Source organism: Cyprinus carpio, chromosome A22, assembly GCF_018340385.1.
Source record: "Cyprinus carpio isolate SPL01 chromosome A22, ASM1834038v1, whole genome shotgun sequence".
NCBI lineage: Eukaryota > Metazoa > Chordata > Actinopteri > Cypriniformes > Cyprinidae > Cyprinus > Cyprinus carpio.
This window is the reverse complement of record NC_056593.1, coordinates 17626805-17648936: the sequence shown is the minus strand read 5'-3', so window position 1 is coordinate 17648936 and position 22132 is coordinate 17626805. Positions and strand designations below refer to the sequence as shown.

The 22132-nt window shown below is 35.7% G+C and overlaps 1 protein-coding gene across 3 annotated transcripts in view; it reads left to right on the top strand.

Annotated features, from left to right (window-relative positions):
• The window catches only part of LOC109066562 (metabotropic glutamate receptor 7-like), a 200621-nt gene extending 191871 nt beyond the window's left edge, over positions 1–8750 (top strand). For all 3 annotated transcript variants that reach the window (XM_042712141.1, XM_042712140.1, XM_042712143.1), the window contains one exon: positions 8450–8750. Coding sequence is in view for 2 of the 3 variants with exons in the window: in XM_042712140.1 (XP_042568074.1) it covers positions 8450–8499 (50 nt within the window). In the remaining variant the exon portion in view is untranslated. The remainder of the gene's footprint in view (positions 1–8449) is intronic.
• Positions 8751–22132: the final 13382 nt, after the last annotated feature.

Here is a 22132-nt window from a genome sequence, read left to right as displayed (position 1 = left end):
TTATAATAAATATTTGAAAATAAAAATCTGGATTTGAATTTTTAATGTTATTATAACCTAAAGATGCTATGTGAAAGTTTGAAAAAGAAAATAGTTGTTTTCATCTTGCCGCTTTTTCCAAAAACACATTTTTTTTACTCACTCAATTGATCAAAATGGATTTATTGCGTTTTGGAACCAAACTCTTTATATATAATAAGAATACATAGTCCTTGCTGGTTAGCATTTTATTATTAGCTTTTATTTATTTTTTTAACTAACATTTAACATTGTTTTTATTCCTGTTTCATCCCTTCTAGTGTGCATTTCCCAAAAGCATCGTTGGCTAACTATGGTCGCAAGGTCCATTGAACTGTATTGGTAAAGACAGAACTTGCAACCATAGCTACTGTTGGAAAACGTACCCCAGTTTAGCATTTTATTATTACTTTTAAACAGTTTTAAATTTTGGGTCAATTTAACTGTTTAGAAGCACTTGAGAAAATAATGTCAATATAGTTGACATGAAAATCCACCCTATATATTCATCAGTGGATGGAAATATCTAGTCAAAACAATTGCGATTTTAAGTGGAGATATTATCTGTAAAATCAGATGAGTTTGCCTCATCTACATGCAGCAGGCGTTTTACATATTCAATGTTTCCAAGAAACTAAAGAGTGTCTGCACAAGAGCTGAACATAGTTATGAAACGGTGAACTCTACTGTCAGTGCTAATCTGATGACACGTGGAAGATCCCAAGCTTCAAACGCAAGCCCCACTGCTCAATTCCCAATGCGCCACTGTGATGGCATGGCAGACTCCACTGCGGCTCCCTAAAGAGCCGTGAACCATCTGTGTCGGCCTTCCCTGTGCACTTTATGTTCTTTCTCTCTCCCTCTTCCTCTTTATAACACACTCTGACTCTATAAATGATTTTTATGGATATGTATGTATATGAATGACCCAAACCCTGAAATATCTAGCACCCAGGGGAACAGGCGTTAAATCTATTGAGCCGAGATGGCAATGCCAAGAGCGGAAGCCGTAATCATCACCCTCATTCCCAACATTTCTGGTGGGACATGCAAATTGGAGCCTATTTGATATGCGAGGCTGAATGACGACGGACTTCAAGAAAGAAGTTTTGACGTCAAATAGAATGGCTGAATTGTATGCAACTGTCAATGGTTTGCATCAAAACCGACATATAGATTTGCTCTGTCAGCAGTGATGATTCATTAGACATTTAATTTATTAATTTTCGCATTGACGTCAAAACACAAGAGTATTCTTGAGCTTTCAACATCATATTCAATATCTTGATCCTTACTGTCACAAAAATAGAGATAATGTGCAGTATTACTGAGGTTAATGACCCATATCATAATCTCATCCTAATAAAATATTATAAATGAACACTATAAATTGTTCCTTGTAAAGATCAGCCTGTGCAAAGAGGCTATTCTTGTCTGATAGACATTAATTTCCCTTTCCTTAGGCGTTCACATTGATTCATAGCGATAAAGTGACCAGAATTTGGCCTCATTCATAAAGAAAAGACAAAAAATGTTTATGTCAATTGTTTGTAAAACCATTCTTATGTAATTATAGCATTATGTGCCATATTTTTATTTTTTGTAAAAGCAGTTTTTACATAATTGTATGCAATATGCAACTTAATTGTGACATTTTTGTTTAAGTTCATATTTACAGAATTATTGCATTTTGCAATGTATTTGTCATGCTATCATTTGTAAAGTATTGCTCGTACTATTCATACATCAATTTTGCATAATTGTCATGTTATCATTCAAACAACCATTACTAAGAAATTGTTGAATAATGCAACATAATTGTCTTGTTAGCATTTTTTTAAAGTTTGCATTATGCAACATAATCCTGACATTATCGTGTTATAAATTTATTGTTACATAAATATTACATTATGCCTGTAATTCTGTAATTCATAAAACCACACTCACACAGTTCTCACATGAGATGTTATTGTAAAATTATTATTTGTAAAAGCATTTGTACATATTTTTTGTAATGCGACATATTGTGTTTAAAACCATTCTTACGTAATTACTGCATTATGCAATGTAATTGTCATGTTATCGTTCATATAACCATTCTTAGGAAATTGTTGCATTATGCAACATAATTGTCTTGTGATGTTACGTTTAAAACCATTATTATGTTATTGTCATGCTATCATTCATAAAACTCTTGTAATGCATTATAAGATTATATTGTAAAAATATTATATGATGGTATTTTTTTAAATATTGTTTTCTTAGAAAATTATTAGACCATGCAACATAATTGTCATGTTAGTGTTATTACACCATGTACAACACATTATTTAATGAACAAACACATTATTGTCATTAAATAAAAAAAAAAAAAAAAAAAAAAATCATTATGTTATGCATTTATTTGCATAAAATTGATTTAAGAATGATTTACGCAAGAGAATTTTTTTTTATGTATTTAACGTATTTAATGAGTAAAACCCAGTTTTTAAGGCAGATTTAAGGGCAACATTAAATTACTGTGATGCAGTGCCGCCATGTGCGATAAAGCTGAAAAAAAAATATGCAAATGAGAAGAAACCTAATACAGCTGTTAAGACTTGAGAATCCAAAAACTATCTCGTCACGCCCCGGTTTTCCTCCATTCACACACCTGACGTTCTGTTGTCATGGCCTGTATTTTCAACACTCTTCCAACACATGAGTACAATAGATGTGTGACCAGAGCTATTAAGATGTTTATAAAGTTCTGCACAGTAAGAAAGAGGCGTTGACTTGACGTTTAATGACTTTTGGCTGAACTTTGATTACGTGAAGAAATGTGAAATATACATATCTTGAGGCATTACAGCTGCTGGGACAAATAAGATCTTTAAAAGGGGTCACATAACCTTTATTTTATAGAAAAATAACAATAACCTCTTTTATCTTCGTCGCTTTTGTCTCTCCTATTAATCACTCTCAACTGCAATTGCCAAATATAAGAAAATAGTCCAAAAAATTGTGTTTATTTGGTATAATACCGGTGTGTGTGTGTATGGATTAGATCGCCTTTACACATAGCAAACTCTTAAAGCACCCTAGGAACCATCCAGAACAAGCACTCAAATAGAACATCATAGCAACCATTCAGATCAACCTAGCCACCACCAGGAACACCTAGAAACCTGATATCAACCTCTCAAAACACTAGCAACCACCTAGAACACCCTAGCAACCTCTCAAAGCACCATAGTAACCACTCAGAACACCCTAGCCACCACCCAGAACGTCCTGGTAACCACCTAAAACACCCTAGCAACCTTCTATCAACCTCTAAAGACACTAGAAAAAACAACAATACTCTAAAAACACCCAAAAAACTCAAAAAAAACCCCAAAACAAACCCAGAACACAATAGAAACCACCTACCAACCTCTCAAAATACCCTACAAACTACCCAGAACACCTAAGCAACAACGACAACAAAAAATTCACCACCAATTGCTTAAATATACAAAAAATCACTTTTAAATAGCTTGTAAATGCCGAATTGACTGCAATTCAGCGTCAATTGTTTGAATAGACAACAAAAATGGTACTACTACAAACTCACATATATTAAACATAGAACTTTTATTAACAAAACAAATAAAAAATACACCATGCTATACTGTAGGCCAAATTTAATATAAAAAACTAGTTACATAAAGTTTAAATATAAAAATACTGAAAATCAGCAAACACTGTGGAACCAAATAAATGAGAAACATAGAACGCTTAGATTAGCAAACATAGATTAGCAAAGAAAAAATAAAAAAGATAGGATGCAAAAAAAAAAAAACTTGATGTAAAATAAAAAAAATAAAAAACACAAAACACAAATAAACCAAAAAAAAGAAAAAACAAATAAAAAAAAATAAAAATTAAATGAATGTTAAAAAAAACCTCCACCTCAGATAAATGGCAAAAGTCAACAGGCTTTTCAAAATCCAAAATATTGCCAAAAAGGCGCTTTTGCATTTAGTTTAGAAACTTAATCTTTCACCTCCGGAACACCTAGAAACTTTCTATCAACCTCTTGAAACACAAGCAACCAACCAGAACACAATATTAACCACCTAAAACACCCTAGCAACCACTCAGAACACTGTAGAAACCACCTACCAACTTCTCAAAACACCCTAGAAACCACACAGAACAACCTTGCAACCATCCAGAACATGCAGGCCCGGTTCCCCAAAACGTTCTTATCGCTAAGTAGTTCTTAACCTTATTCCTTAACCTCTCTCTTAACGTTTATGGCATGATTCCCGACACGTTCGTACGCTAAGCTAAGTATATCTTCTGTAAATTCACTCACACTTTCATAAGGTTGGTCTGGACCATTCGTAAGCTCTCTTAGTGTTGTTTGAGCTCAAGACGCTAGTCGCCGCCACTGTAGCAGTCTTTAGAAATCAGCGCAGCGCAGCAGAAGTCAAACTAGGTATGTTGACAATGTTGTGGCTCAACAATGGTTTTATGTTATGGACATTTTAAAGACTAATAATAAAATATGTTCGCAACGGGATACAGGCCTATTTTGTGAAGTTGACTTTATTTTGTATCAGAACTAATATGGTGGTAATTAGCCTAGGCTATTTGTCGTAATGTCATTAAAGCGTTTAAATTGTCAAATCACTTTTGATAATATTAAAATCTGGCAAACAATTTGGCTCTAAATGGCTAAGATCTATAAATGGGTAAGCATGGTGGTGTCCAGTAAGCGAACACCTATGGCAGCAGCGATCCAACGTGTCCTTGTATTGAATCAAAGATGAATCGCCGGCTGCGGAGCCGTTTAGTCCATGTCAATTTTTTTTATTTCAGGTCGGCAAAAACTTAAGCCCTTTTGACATTTTGCCTGACGTGGCTATATTAAAAAAAAGTCGCGTCCAAGCACCACTCACATATGGAGCTGCTTCCCAAGACAAATCATTATGGAGCTGCTGGACCTTCTCAGACCTGCGCTTGTCAGGTGCTAATGAGGGCAGAATTTGCTTTAAGCCCTGAAGTCCAGCTGCTTGCAGCGCTAAGGTTTTTTGCTACAGGAAGCTTCATCGAGGTTGTGGGAGAGAGGCTACGGCCTAAGCAAGACCTCGGTGTGGAGGTGCGTCCACACTGGTCACCAACTGTCCATGCCAGTGCCCTTCTGCGCCATGCCGGGGATTACAACCGGGGGAATTCTGCTTGTAAAGTACCTTACCATTAATATAAAAGTGTATTACATAATTTTTTTAGAAGTCATTAAACCCATGTCAAGAAGCGGCACAAGTGGCACACAACGGGATTAGGAGGGTGGATGCTGATTAGCGAGGGATACCCGGTTCGTTTACCCATCACAACATACCGTGTGAACATATTACTGATGATGTTTAATTAATATAGTCTATATTTTACGGATAACTTAAACTATGTTGTTAAATAAAATGTTACTGGAATAATTTGAGGAATGTTTCAATTGCATAGAACATGTTGTCTTTCTTAACGCCGTAATACATCTTCGCGTGAAGTGGAAAATCGATTCCTGAGCAATCGATGCCAACTAATTCAGCACCTTCACTTGGGACAGCGCCTTTGTAACGTCGAACGTAAGAGGCAGCATGTTAAGAAGCTTCCTAAGGGACACTTCGGGGAACACACTTAAGAAACATAAACAAATTTTGGTAAGATATATCTTTCGATGTCTTCTTAGCACGCTAAGAGTGAGCGTTATTGGGGAACCATCACTAGCAACCATGCAACCAACCAATCAGAACATCACTAGCAACCATTCATAACACCCTAGCAACCATCCAGAAAAGCCCTCTTAACCACTTAGCAACCTCTAGTTAATCCCTCTGACTCCTATTATGTGTATTATAATGTATTTATGTTTGTGTTTGCATATTGAGAGCACTTTCCTCAATCCACATTTGTCAAGGCCACATTTCAAAATAGAAGGCTGTTGGAGTGACATTTAACTCAAATACTAAAGGGGCTTCTGACTCTTAAAGGCCACAATGATCTCTCTACTTGGTAACCTTTACTTTTAAATATTTAGAATTTAATTTACATGCAAAAGAGCACAGAAAGCATCCGTGGATAAGCGCTGTAATTAGAGAATGGAGTCATTTAGTTACATAGACTCTGCAAACACATCGGCGACAGCATGTGAAGGTCACAATGTTATGACTGTAGACATTTGAGGGCTTCTTACATAAGACTACTGCCATATTCATCTGCTTTTTAATCTTGAGTTGCTTTTCATCACATAACAAACACAGTCCTTTACCTTTATGTGAGTTTAACTTTCTCAGACTTTGGGTTAGGGATTTATTTTTTTAAATCGCCTCACCATAAGTATTACAATATTAAGTACTGCAGGTATTTGCATAGCAATGCCCTAGAAATCACCCAAAAAACCTTAGTAACCTCTTAGATCACTCTAGTAAACACTTAGAACACCCTAGCAACTGCCCAAAACACCATATAAATCACCCAGAACACCCTAGCAGTACACTCAGAACATCCTAGCAACCACCTAGCAGCCTTTCAAAATACCAAAGCAACCACACCTAACCACTTAGCAAACCAGATACCCTAGCAACCACCCAGGACATCCTGGTAACCACCTTTAACTTCCTGGCAGCCATTTACAAAACCGTAGCACCATGCAACATCTCAAAACACTCCAGGAAACACTCAGAACACCCGGGCAACGCGCTAGGAACATTCTATCAACCACCTAGTAACCTCTTAAAGCACCTTAGCAACCACTTAGAACACCCTAGCAACCTAGGAACCATCGAGAACAAGCACCCACATAGAACATCATAGTAAACCAACAACAAAACCAAACAAAAAAAACACAACACAAAACTAACCTTAACCTAACAAAATCCCAAAACCATAGCACCAACCAGACACCACAGTAACCACATTGAACACCCTAGCAACCACCTAAGAACCTCTTAAAGCATCTGCTCTAAACAACCTTTAAATCATCCAGAAGATGCTTGCAGCCACCTAGAAATCTCTCAAAACATCCAAGCAACCACCCAGAACACACAAGCATCCAATTGGAACATCCTAACAATCTCATAAAAACACCATAGCAACTACACAGAACACCCTAGCAACCTTCTATTAATACCAAACACCCAGTACAACCAAGCACTCAACTTGGAACATCATAGCAGCCACCCAGAAAACCATAGTAACCAACTAAAGCACCCTAGCAACCTTCTACCAATCTCTCAAAAACAAGCAACCACCCAGAACACCAGAGTAACCACCTAGAACACCCTAGCAACCATCCAGAACATTCTAGCAACCACCCAGAAAAACTCTTGCAACCTGTCAACACACCATGGCAACCACTAGGATCACATACCAAGCACTCAGATAACCCTGGCAACCATCCAGAACAACCTAGCAACCATCTGTCTACATCTCAGAACACCCTAGCAACCGTCTATCAACAGCAAATACACAGAACAACCAAGGACTCCACTTGTAACATCATAGCAACCACCCGGAAAACCATAGTAACCACCTAAAGCACCCTAGCAACCTTCTACCAATCTCTCAAACACAATCAGCCACCCAGAACACCAGAGTAACCACCTAGAACACCCTGGCAACCATCCAGAACATTCTAGCAACCACCCAGAAAACCCCCTGCAACCTATCAATACACCATGGCAAACCACTCAGATCATATAACAATCACTCAGATAACCCTGGCAACCATCCAGAACACTCAAGAACCTATCCACTCATAACTTGCCAGCAACTGCTCAGAAAACCCTAGCAACTGCATGGCAACACACTAACAACCACCAACAAAGACTTTGGGGGCAATTTACAAATAATTCTGTATGCAGGAAAACAGCACTCACATGTATGATTATTATTTTATTTTTATTTTTTATATAAAATTGCATATATTATACAAAGTATTTAAAGGAAGGTTATATTAAAAATATATATTTAACATTAGATGTTACATTTTGATGTTAAATCGACTTGTTTTATGTACAGAATTTTTCTATAGTCGATATAGTATTTAATGCGATTACATCAGAAGTAACTGTAATTAAATATAAGGGCAATTTCTTACTTTTCAATGGAAAATAAATTAACTTACAGTAAGTAATTACTTAGTAACAATGGGGATCAAAAATGATAATACATGACTGTATTATTTCAGTATCAAAAATACATGTATTTAGGTAATTAAATAAAATTTTGTGGCATTTTAATTGCTTTAACATCTGATTGTGGACGTTTTCTGTTCCATACCATGTCCACTTCATGTCCTAAAAAGTGTCCTCCTGACAGGAATCAATGAATTCCTCTCATTTTTTCAGCAAGAAAAAAGGAAGGAATGTCAAATGAAAAGCCATCTTTCATCTTTCTCTGCTTGCAGGCCTGGCTGCTAAGAAGAAATACGTGAGCTACAATGACCTTGTGATCTGAGGGCCTCCATCACAGGAGGAAGGTGATCGATGGCACTTCCTGGTTTCTCTCGGCTCTTTGGAACAAAAGTAAAGCGGAAAAAAGCTTTCGGTGTACCTGTGTTTCCATCCTTATTTCATCTGAGGGCCAGGACAGTGATTGGACCCTCAGCTAAACCAACGACAGAGGATATCAGCTGATTTCCGACACCTTTAACAGCGAAACCACCCCCAAAAAATAAAAATAAAAAAATAACCTGACATCTACAAAAATTACAGGAATTACAACTGGAGGAATTAAATTTAGTTGTTGTTGTTGTTGTTTTTTTGTTTTTTTTTTTTTTTCTGATGGAGGAAACTGATGGGGTGTAACAGTGGCACAACACAACTGATCGCCAGTCAAATGATTGAGAGTACACTTGGCATGATGGACCTTCGACAAAGCGTTTCTTCTGATTCTCCATCACAGACGTTCTTCAGGGCGCTGATGAATCAACATGGCTTTGGAATGCTGGGCCTCAAGGTCCTCCTAATCTTTACATGTACTTCCAAACTGCAAGTTTTGGGGATTTTCTGAGCAACTTTGTGTGGTTCTTTCAGCATTTCGGTTTCCTTTTGCTGTTTTTATGTTTTAGTTGAGCGTTTCTTCTTTGGGTTTCCTTGCCTTTTCTGGATGCACATTGTTATTAAAGCCATATTCTTCTCTTTGAGATCTCATTCTTGGAATATTGTTTCTTTATTTTGAGGATTTCCATTGGTTTTCGCACTTTAACATGATAAATGTGTCACATTTTTTAACATTCCCACCATGTTTGTAAGGGTTTGTAGACCATCAACTGTGTTTTTAGTGACTTTGAGAGATGTTGCATTGGTTTTACAGTGACTAAACCCCGGTGACGATGGGGTTTCAGAGTTCTTTTTTAAAGAAAGTGTTTGCGTAGCAGTTGTCAATGCATGCTTGATATGTTTGATGTTGAAGTAAATTAAACTTTCACCACAGTTTTATCACAATGGCCTGTTTACAGATGATTTTACAAGCCTTTATTGATTTCTCTTTTTTTTTTTTCCTTCATGAATTTCTTCAACATTCACTCACTCAAGGCAGAATATGGCTTTAATTTGTCTTGGAATTTTTAACTGCCCTGGAAATTATGGAGAAATGTGCAAAAGATATGAATATATATTTAAAAAAAAAAATCTATGAAAAAAAATAAAAATAAAAAGCATGTATGTTTTATACTGTTTGTACTATGTATATTCATGTTGCCCTTGCTGCTTATGTGCTGATATTGTGGAAGACTTTTATGTTTGGCCACTCATGCAACTATAATGTGATGTTGTCCAAGAATGTACAAACATTAAATAAAACCATTTGGTTATTTTTTATTACTTTTATTATTATTATTATTATTATTATTATTAGTCTTGAATTCGCAGAATTTATTATTTCATTAAAATGGCTCTCAATATAGACAACTAAAAGTTAGCAAATTTTCAGTTTAATGTCTTACAGAACATGAATGAACACTTTGGAGCCAAGGGCACCTTATAATGAAATTTATAATATAGTAGAATATATTTAATTTTGTTTAATAATTTTAAAAATGTAATTGATATATTACATCATGAACTTCTTGTGGCTTTATAGGTTGGTTTTCAAAAAAAAAAAAAAAAAAAAAAGTATAATATAAAAATACAATATAATTAAATGTATATGTTTTATATGAAATTTATAATTTATATTTAAATATAAATAAATATTATATATATATATATATATATATATATATATATATATATTATATATATATATATATATATATATATATATGTTGCTGTACTACATTATATATGAAATGCTTGTGATTTATAAGCTGCTTTATATTATAGAATAATGAGTTGGTTTATATATAATTTCTATTGTATAAAAATCTTGCAATCTATAGGTTGGTTTTCAAAATATATATAAATTATTATATTTTTAGAATATGCTATATTACATACTATACGAAATGCTTGTGATTTATAGGTTTTCAAAAAACAAATCCTATAAAAATACAATATAATAAATTTATAAAATGTATATTATTATATTATATTATATTATATTATATTATATTATATTATATTATATTATATTATATTACTTGCTAAATGGCTGTCTATGGAGAAAAAAAAAAAATGATTTTTGAAGTCACATGTTGTAGTTTGTTGTAGTTGTAGATTTAGTCCAGACAATGACTTACGTAAGCCTTGTCCCATATGGGACAGTGATGGAAACACTTCTGTTTAAATTTTAGTGTTGGGAAGCATCTTCTGAATTATAAAATGAGATCAAAGCTGTGTTTGATTGGTGGAGCATTAACAAACGGGCGTTTGTGTGGTTGACAAGCGCTGCACTGTCAGCAGGAGTTGTGTGCTGAAGCTCAGGCCTGTCAGATGATGACATAGAAATGTCTTTCAATCACAGCTGGAGAGAGAAAGTCTAAAGTGTCTTTAATTCTGGAGGAAGGAAATCTGTGTGGCTTGCAAAACACATTTGCTAAATCACTGTCACTGCTCAAGTGTGTGCTACTTGAGAAATATCATGTTTTGGTTTGAATCAGAATTGATGAATTTCACTGTCTATATATATATATATATATATATATATATATATAAAAGACAACATTCTTGTTAGTTGTTGGTACCAGTTAGCTATGTTAACAGGCTAGTTGGCTAAATGTATTTTAATTGAACAGTCTAATTAGCTAGCAATGGGCTAAGCTAGCAGGCTAATAAGTTAGCTTTATGGTAATTGAACAGGTTAATCAATTAGCCAAATAAGATAAAAACTAATCTACTGTGCGTATGCAAAGCTAGTCAACTAACCCACTAGCTTACAAACTGATGCAATTGCTTATCTTACAAATTAATTGATTAAACAAAATAACACATTTTAAATTTGACCATTTTTAGCTTGTATTTTAAAATATGTGGCTTTCAATGAGATTAAATGACTTTGTTACTAGGCATACTAATAAGAACCTGTGGTAAAACCAGCCAATCAGACTGAAAGAAGTAATAACTTTATATAGTATAGTCAGTCTTTTGTATATTCAAAATAGCATTCTTGATAGTTGTTGGTAGCAGTGGTAATGATACAGCAAGGCTAATCAGCTACTGGCATGCTAATCGAGCAGTCTAAGCTAGGATGTGTTAAGCTAGCAGGCTAATAAGTTAGCTATATGTTAAAGTTAACATGCTAATCAATTTGCTGAAATAGCTATAAACCTAATTCTACTGGATATATGCTATAGCTAGTCCAATTAACCAGTTGTCCTAACAAGTTGATGTTGCTTGTTGTCCTAATCAGTCTAGTGATCTGTTTAAGCTAGCAGGCTGAACTAGCTTCATGTTAAGATAACAGGCTAATCAATTGGCTGTATGTTAATATAGAAAGCTAATCTACCGACTGTATGTTTACAAGTTGTTTACAAGTTAATCTACTTGTCTTATGCTTATCTTACAAACTAACTGATAAAACAGAACAGCAAAAGTGTTACATTTGCCCATTTATAGCTTGCATAACATAATATGCAATGTACAGTATAATAGGGTTAAAGAGCTAGAACCTGTGCATAAAACCAGCCAGTCGGACTGAGAAGTTAGTTATAACATCTTGTTGAGCTGGTTTAATTTTTAATCTGAATTTAAGATTTTTTTTTTTTCTTCTATAAAATAAAAATAAATTTTGTTTAAGGTACCGGTGGTTATGTTAACAGGCTAATCAAGTAATGCTGTTGTAATCGAGCGTCTAATCTGCTAGTGATGTGGGCTAATGTTAAGCTAACAAGCTAATCAATTAGCCATTAACTATGCTGTAAAGTTAATCTACTAATGTACAGTATATGCAAAGCTAGTTGGCTAACCAGTTAGCTTACAAGTTGATGCAGTTGCTTACAAACTAACTGACAAAATAGAACAATCTAAATTTGACCATTTTTACTTATTTGTTGTTTCTACTCATGGTACGTTAGCAGGCTAATCAGCTAATGGTATGTTAAAAGAGCAGTCTAACCAGCTAACAATGTCTTAAGCAAGCAGGCTACGAGTTAGTTGTGTGTTAAACTAACAAATTAATCAATTGCTAAGCTAGAAAGCTAATCTCCTGCCTTAAAAACATACAAACTGACAAACAGAAAAACAAATGTTACATTTGATGATTTCATAGTCTCTATTATATCATAAGTGACATATAATGCAGTTAAAATATTTTGTTACCGGGCAAACTAGTAAGATCCTGTGCATAAACCAACCAATCAGAATGGAGATGCTATTTTTCAGCTTAATGTGTGTACTGTGCTTGAGGAGATACTGTGGGAGGTCTGTGGGCCTGCTGTCTGCGGCTGAGACTATTGACTTTTATTTTCATTCTCAGGGAGCTAGCAAACGGTATAACCTCCTTCTCAAGGAACAGAACATGAACATGATCGAAATGATTATTCTCACAAAGGAAGCAAACCAATACATCTCTTCATTTCTACCTGGCATGGGGGCTTAAACTAAGCAAAATTGAGACCCAAAATGACAGACTTGGCCACAAATAAACACGTCTCCGATCTGATGAGGTCTTTCCCTCTATCAAGCAAGGAATAGCAGGTGTCAATAGGACCCAATTTATACAATCCATGGGAATGAAAGTTATTAACCTGCTTGCCAGGGAATGTGTATTTGCATCTTGGCCTTTCCATTTAGTAAGGGGTGGGGGGGGGGGGACTCAGGATATTGAGAGACGACTCAGGACACATAGATCTATTTCAGCTGCATCTTAAGTATTTGACATTTCATCTCAGGCATTTCTGGCTGCCATGCAACATGTTTGACTCCTTCCTTCCTGGATTATATGTTCCACATTTTGGTTATGATCAGGATCCACAATGTGGGAAGAAATGTCACGACAGCCTTTCGGCATGAATTTTTATGATTGTACTAATGGATAAAAGATTATGTTTTCATCTGTAATTGTTTCTTCCCATTTTAACCACAGAGTTACCCTGCAAATTTTCATTCATTCATTCATTCATTCATTCATTCATTCATTCATTCATTCATTCATTCATTCATTTCATTTCATTTCATTTAGTAGTCTAATACTTTATAATTGGCCAAATTAATGTGAGACTCCAAATTAATGTGAGACTCCAGAATGTCAATTACCATACATCCTTCCTTCCTTTATTCAATAATTTATTTATATATATGTACTTTTTACTATTTATTTAGTGTAATACACTGGCAAAATAAAAAAGTATGATAGTAAAAAAAAAAAAAATATATATATATATATATATATATATATAGATATATATATATATATAATATATATATATTTATAGATACATACATATGTAACAAGAAAATTAATATAATAATTCTGTCATTTACCATACATTGTTTGTTTGTATATTTCATAGTGTAATATAGTGACAAAATAGGGACTCGTGTATTATCATACATCATTTATTTATTTGTTTGTTTGCATACATATTGCAATATACATGAAACAAAATAGCAAGATAAATTCATGTAACACTCCTGTCAAATACCGTACAATATTTATTTATTATTTCATGTTTACAGTGTAAAATACTGGCAAAGTAACAAGTAAAGTTACTGTGAAGCTTGTGTCAATTACCATAAAATATTTAATATTCATTTAACTGTTTATTACATTGCAAAATACTGTAAAATATGAATTATTTGGCCAAGAGCATTTAATATGGCCCTCTGTCAGCAGTTTTTTTCTGTCACTTGCAGGAGATTTACAATTATTCACAATGCCTGAAACTCAAGTTTAAGGGTCTTTAATAACTGTAATTCATTCAGATTGCTGCATATTAGCCATTCATCAAAAACGTTGGCTCACTACGATAACAAAAGTGCATTGTACACAGACCGTATCAAACCATGAATGTGACAGCCTAGTAATTTATTTATGAACCAATTTAAAATCAGACAAGAGCAAACAACAGGACAGGAGGTTGTGTAATATTCAGTATTCAGTATTACACTAGCTCTGGTTGTTAAACATTCAAGATTTCTGGAAAGGTTATTAACATGGTTCTTATTTATTATTTAAAACACTCTTATAACCTCCACACCAGCAAAGAGTAGTAATTGCAGACATCATCAATAAAATACAATAAAAATAGGTTGCAATGACATAAGGGGGAGTAAATTAGAATAATACAATATTTTTGAGTGAACTATCCCTTGATGACATCAAAGCTAATAACTTTCTCTTACATTTAACCAAGAGTAATTATTGGTATGTTCTGAATTTTTGTTCTTTCAGTGTCCTCCAGTCATGTTAATTCATACTGCTGAGAAAAAAAAAAATAGAAATGAATGGCCTTGTACTAGAAGAAATTAATCAGGGACATACTGCACAATTACCTTGCTATACATCTGACCAGCCATACTGCTTGGCGTTTTGAATGATGGTGAAATGCAAATTTTGTCGCTCATAAAAGGTGTCACATCCTAATTTAAATGCCATGCATCAGATGGAAATTGCATGGGTCATTACACTCATTTCGATCCCCAGCGGACTGCGCAATCCGGTATTAATTCACACGACTCATTTTGAAATTCTCTCATGCAAATAACACTCCTGATTGAATCAAGCAGCATACAGTTACAGCTTTAAAAATATTACATACTAATATATACATGTGTTTATTTTAAAAACATCTGTTTAAAAGACAACCTGATCTCATAAAAATATGTATCTCTGTGTACTTTTTGTGCAACGTACCTTACTGCACTCAAGCAAGCCAATCAGCGAAGAGCTTCTTGACACGTCCAGTTGAATCAGACAATATAAGAGACCATTATTGTAGCTGTCTGTTATTATATAGGTCTGGAGCATAGAAAACAATTAAAAATCAGTTGTAGTGGTAGTTGTATTTTTTTAGCATGGCTACAGAGATGCTGCTATCAATAATAAAAATAATAGTAATATCAGTGTATACTGTATATACAGTAGTAAAATGTAACACACACATTAATAAAGGATCCTAACGTTTTTCATCCTCCCTTGGATGGTGCTGTGAACCCAGACATGTCAGCATTTGGCTTTCACAAAAGACGAAAGAGTATCACGAAAAACATCCCGCAAGTAATCTACAGCGAGTGACGCGCTGTGCATATTCACTTCACATCTGGTGTGAACACACCATTAAAGTCTATCAGATGTTTGTACACAGCATTTGCTTTCCAGATTAAGTGATCTTTAACAGACATCTTGCAGACGTACGTGTGCTATCTGGGTTAGCCTTTTAGCAGTAATCAGCTATTTGTTTGTTAATCTAGGAGATTTAACAGTTTGCAGTATGCCAAGCTGTCAGGTTAACTGTATGGAAATCTACATATTACTCTAGTTATCCTTTCTGTCTTTTTTTAGCATTGATAGCTATTTTAGCATGCTACTTAACTCTTTCAGCAGTCAGTCAATTTGAAATCAAGCACGATTACAGTGAATTGGATTTCTCACTTTCACAAAAGCATTCCATTTCCCCTTTTATATCCTTGTGATGCATAATCCCCATTGAAATCAATGTATTTGCATTCTCTCATGTGCCCTAAACCAACTACTGCCAAGGAGGTAATTGCAAAAGACAGGTTGTTATCATATGGTCTCATTGGACTGATGATGGCAGCCATGTTTTAAGATAATATGACAGTAAAGTTAGTCATTTAATTCCTCGAGGAAGTCTCGAGGAAAGGCGCTCACAAGAAATAATCATAAGCACATGACAAATGCAGAAGCGCAGTACTTATGGAATTTTAAATGGGATTTAGACTGAAATCTCCCTTTAGAATTGCTTCATGTTTTCATCAGCCACTTCGATGCTTGAGCCACAGGTTAAATTTAACAGCAGCGAAAGAAGAGGCAGAAACTCCATAGGTATGTATCACTTTTCTTCAGCTTTTTAACTTTCTTTGTTTAAAGATTAGAAATCCTCTTTGCTCCGCGAAGCACAACCTGTGTGAGTTATAGGCCTGACTTTAACAAATGAAATGAGGGGGGCAAAAATGCCCTAGTGCTTGAAAATTCCATTAGAGGCTTATGTCAGAGACGCCTAGCGCTAGGAAATAAGAATCTCAGTCACCTATAGTTTAGAAGACAGAGGGGTTTTTTGTGTTCTGATCGTACCGGTGAAAGCGATGTTCATCTGTCCTGGGGCGGAGGGGGCAGCCGTTCACCTTTTTGTCTTATCTGGGGTTGATACTTTGGGCTATAATTACCAGCACAATTTAGAGAACTGCCAGCATTTGTCATTGCTCACCAAGGCAATAAAGTGCAGTTACAGAAGCACAACCAGATATGTTTGGTTTAATTAAGGTTTCTTGGTATCTTGGAAATTTTATTATCTTTATTTATATGCGTTTCTAAAGACAATGCAAGAATATTTATCTCAGTCTAATTGCAAAATGCACGATAAAGATTTTTAATTTAGGTTGTCCTATGTACTTACATCCTTGGTGAGTAAAAAAAATTCAACAAAACAACACCTACCTAACCAAAAAAAAAATGTCATTATTAATCCATCCTTCTCTACAAAAAATACTGAAATAACTATATCAAAAAAAGCTCAAAAAAACCTCCAATAACAATAATATCCATCAATCCATTTTCGCGGTGGCAGTAGGCTAAGGACACAATACATTCTCTCCCGTCACTTCCTCTAGCTCAGCCTGGGGAATCCCAAGGCTTTTCCAGAACAAGAGACAAGAGAGTCAAGAGATATTATCCCTCCAGGATGCCCTAGGTTTGCCCCAGGGTCTCTTCCCAGTTGGAGATGCCCAGAACACCTCCACCGGAAAGCGACCGGGAGGTATCCTGACCAGATGCCCGAATCACCTCAGCTGGCTCCTCTCCACACACAAAAGCATCATCTCCATTCTGCGTCTCTATGGTATGTACAAGCTTCACACATTGTCTCTCAGTCCAGCATCCTGCAGAGAAAACTTCTTCTGGCCACTTGTACCCAGGAATCTTGTTCTTTTGGCCATTACCCAGAGCTCATGCCCATAGGTGAGGGTTGGAACATAAATCTACTGGTAAATTGACAGCTTCGCCTTCAGGCTTAGCTCTCTCTTCACCATGACTTCCTGGTACAGTGACCGCATTACTGCTGCCACCACATCGATTCACTTGTCAATCTCATGCTCCAACATACCCTCATTCATGTACAAGTCCCGAAGTACATGAACTACTCTACATGGCGAAGCAACTCACTCCCTACCCGATTTAGAGGTGCTAACCCTCATTCCTGCTGCTTTGCACTCGGCCACAAACCACCCAAGTAATCACTGAAGGTCACAGCCTGATGAAGCCTTCAGGACAACATCATCCACAAAAAGCAGAGATGCCATGCTAACACCCCTAAACTGGATTTCCTTCGCCCCTCAGCTTTGCCTTGAGATTCAATTTATGAATATCACAAACAGTATCACCCTGGCAATCCTGGGACAGCCCTATTGGAATACAGCACTCACTGGGAAAAACTTGACTTACTGCTGAGGACGTGAACACAGCTTTCACACCAGTTGTATAGCACACATTAGTGATTCAAGAACCTCATTTTTTTTTTCCTTGAGTTAACAGGGTGGGACATACAGAAGTGCTTGTTGCATTTAATTTTTTTGTATGGTTATCTAAAATTTTCGTTTAACAACTAACTACAACAATAGTTTATTTTATATTTAAACTGTAGCATTTAGCAGGCACTTTAAACCAAAGCAACCTTAAATGCAATCAGGTATATTTCATACAAGACATTATATTTCTAAAAAGCCATGTTTTATTTTACTAGCTTTTTATTTATCCCATAATTGAGTCATCAGAAGCCGCATGCCACAAACTAGGACAGCGATGTCATTTCAGCACTACAGACTGGCACTGAAGAGAAAGCGTCTTTCTTTTAGCGTCTGTGTGTGCAGCTGCAGCGGCAGGACTGAAGAAGATGCGAGCGCTGTCTCTGTTCTGGGCTCTGAGGATGCAGTGATGGATGGGGTTTGTTTCAGGGAATGGCTTTCATCATGGCACAAACCAACCTCCCACGTCAAGCTCTTGAATGCACTCACCCAGCGCATGCTACGATGCCTCTCTAGACTTCTCTTAGCCCATCATCTTCGCCTTTGTGTGTCATGTTGCGTAACAGTGATGTATGTAGAAAATTACAAAGAAGCATAAATAGGGTGTACGTTATTGCTGTAAAGTATTAGGTGTACAAATCCCATATTTTTGTTGGCAACCAGTAGTCTTGTTAGATTAACCACCGTTATTTAACATAAAATTACCTTGTATGAAAATTAGCTAGCATTAAAGCAAATGTTAGTTTCCCTGTACTAAAATGATGATTGGTTTATGCAAAAAAAATAAATAATAATAATAATAATAAATACATTTATAAAGTAAATAAATAAGAAAACAATAATGCAACAGCTGTTATATTAAACTAAACCATCCTTTAATGCAAGAACAAGCTCTCCACAACCTGAGGTTAATTGTCCTGCTCAAGGACACAGTGGTAACGTTCATGGATCATCTGGAACATTTCAGTTATTAGCCCAGATCTTTGAACACTATATCTCTCCGTACATCTTCCCTTCACCCTTCTTCACAAATAAAGACAGTATAACAAACTAGCTGCACTGAAACGGTCCCTCGGCTTACCTCTTTTACTGGGTCATTATGTATTTAACCTTGTTGGATGAAGCGATAAAAATCCTACTACTCTGACCCATTTACCTCAGTCTATAAGAGCGAGTTCTGTAGGACAGCAGCGCTTCTCCAGCAGGACACCACAGAAGCAGGCGCTGGAGATAGATCACTATGTCTATGACAATGAAAGCCTTTTTCAATCCTGCAGACAAGCCCCCCTTTGGTCAGACCCAGGTTTAGAGTAGAGAAGAACCAACTGAGATGAAGGGGGCTGCCAAAACTGCAAGTATACAAGATCAAGCATGCAAGATTTGAAGGGAGATGATTTCCGGTGTTTGGGAAGATACAGTACTTTGAAACTAATCAAAATGTAAGTAGTTATAGTCAAGCTACTGTACTTTTGAAAAAGTAGTTTGATACACTATAAGTTACAGATGAACAATAGCTACATTGAAGAGCTGGAAAATATCTTAATTTACATCTTACCTAGTCAAAAACAGCTCAGTGAACTGGATTTGAATGAATTATCGCAATTGAACTTGTGAGAGGGGGCCGTTAATGTTGAATGGATTCATGAATGAATTCAAAGCCATCTAGGATTAATCGATTCACTAGAATAGCCGACTCCATGATCAGTGCCCTTACTAGTGAACTAGGGAGCTGATTGAGACTCACCCTAAATGAGAATGGAAAGAGATGATGTTTACAATGAACCAATTCACAATTCATATCAGGATTTCCATTCACAGCTACCTGTGAGAGAGGATGGTTTGGGATGAACCGATTCACTAGAATGATTCAAAGCTACCTGTATGAGCAAGCCGTTTGGCTTTAATTGATGAATCAGACTTCCCAAAGCTTCAAGTAGGCTACATATAAGTGAGCAGTTAATCTATTCACTAGAATTAATCAGACTGCACTACACTACATTAGAGTTGAGAGAGCTGTTTACATGTACGTGTTTGGTTGTGATATGGTGCTAAAGTAGCCCTTTAATAGAGGTTCTCTGGTGAAATCTTCATCAGAATGTATGAAACAACAATAGATTTGAACTTTGGACATGACCAGCTGTATGATAAATGTGAAATTTTATGTTTATTTTTGAAACACTGAGTTTGTTTGCAAGTGTTAAATTAGTTGTAAATGATCACAAATTTCGCTCTCTCCCTTCAACAAACCAGATGTTTACAAAGCACAGTAAAAAAGTAGAACACTGCATCTGCATTGCTTTCAAACCCCAGCATTTGCACATATTAATTGTTATTTGTTTTCCTGTTAAAATATTCCCAAAGAGACAAAATCTATACCCCCCATATTTTTTCACCAACCACACCACATCATCCCCCCCTCTCCCCCTCTTATATTTTTTTATACCACAAAAAAAAAAAAAAAAAAAAAAATGAAAAAATGGCTGACTATGTGTGTGGGTTGTGAAGATGAATTGTTTGCAGCAGGCTCTTTAAATCATAGCCGTGCACGAGCCTCTAGTTTAATCATATTTCACACTGACCCCACTTATCTCTGTCTCTTGTTATTTAAAGGTGTCAAAGGCCATCTAACCACTTTGAACCTGACGGCTTGAGGTCCCAGGGTTTCCTTAAACATGTTAACAAACCAATCAGAATGTTTCTTTGGCTGTCAAGAGACCATTCGTTTTTCAATTCCTTGATTGGGATTTTATGTTTTAAGGCTTTGCACTGACATTTTAACTAACATTTTTTTTTTTTTTTTAAATCAGTATCTTTTCTGAAATATCCTTAATTATATGTTACTAGCATGCTTTAGAACATTGCTTGCATGTTTTAGCACACTGCTATCATGTTATACGCAGCGCTCATCATTGTCACTTTTTATTCAGCTGACCAGTCACAGTGGAGGAGGGGCGGGACTACTACTACGACTGAATGACAAAGGAAAAGGTAATATTGCTTATCTCTGAGTATTTATGTCTTTACCAGATGGAATTGCTGGACTACCATATTATTGTTATGAAAAATAATGCTTTGAGAAACATTTATTTTGTGATGCATCTGCCATATTACTTCAGTGGATGTTCTATATCATACCAGCCAAAGCATCTCAACTGAAAAAAAAATAATGATAATAATAATGTTGTGCTCTCAAGCGCTAACAGCTGGTTAACAACACTTTGGTGGACACAGGGCCTTATAGTGATTTTTAAATTTGGAAAGTTTTAGTTCCTGAATGTTTCATTGTATAGAAAAGAGCAGCTAGAACATGCTTCAACTTTTTTTTTTTTTGATTGACTGACTGAGCAAGTTGGTTGTGGATGAGCAAACAACAACTGTTTTCATTGTCATTTTTGGGTTAACTAACCTTTTATGTCATCTTAGTGACCCTGAAGATGAACAGTCAAAACTAAGACACAGAATGGAACAGAATGCAGACACAATATGAAGAAACTCAAATCCATAGGTCACTGAAGGCATTTCTAGCTCGAAAGCTTCCAAAATGCATTAGCAATTTCAAAAATGACACAATTTGTCTCTGCTGATGTATTTACGAAGACACAACAGCAACCATTACAGGCCTCGTTGATAGTGTTTTCAATTCGTTTCCTGTGTGCTGACTGGATGCACATTGCGTATTGTTGGATAAATACATTTCATACCATGAAGCGGTGACTCAGAGATACATCTGAAATTTTTCTTGTGTCAGTATGGGCCTAAGAATATTACAAGGCAAATTGATGCAGGATTTGCCGCACTGACATGAAACACAATAAACTGCTTTGCATTGTGAGGACAGACATTATGCTTGGGTATATAAAATGTGCAGGACATGTGAAGTGCTACACAATCTATCTAGCGTAGGACATGGTTTGATTTCTGCTATTTTTGTATGTTGGAAAACAGTCTTGCAGTTTCATTTTGTGATGTTAGTGATGCAGAAATTACACACTTCAGTTATACGATTTAAA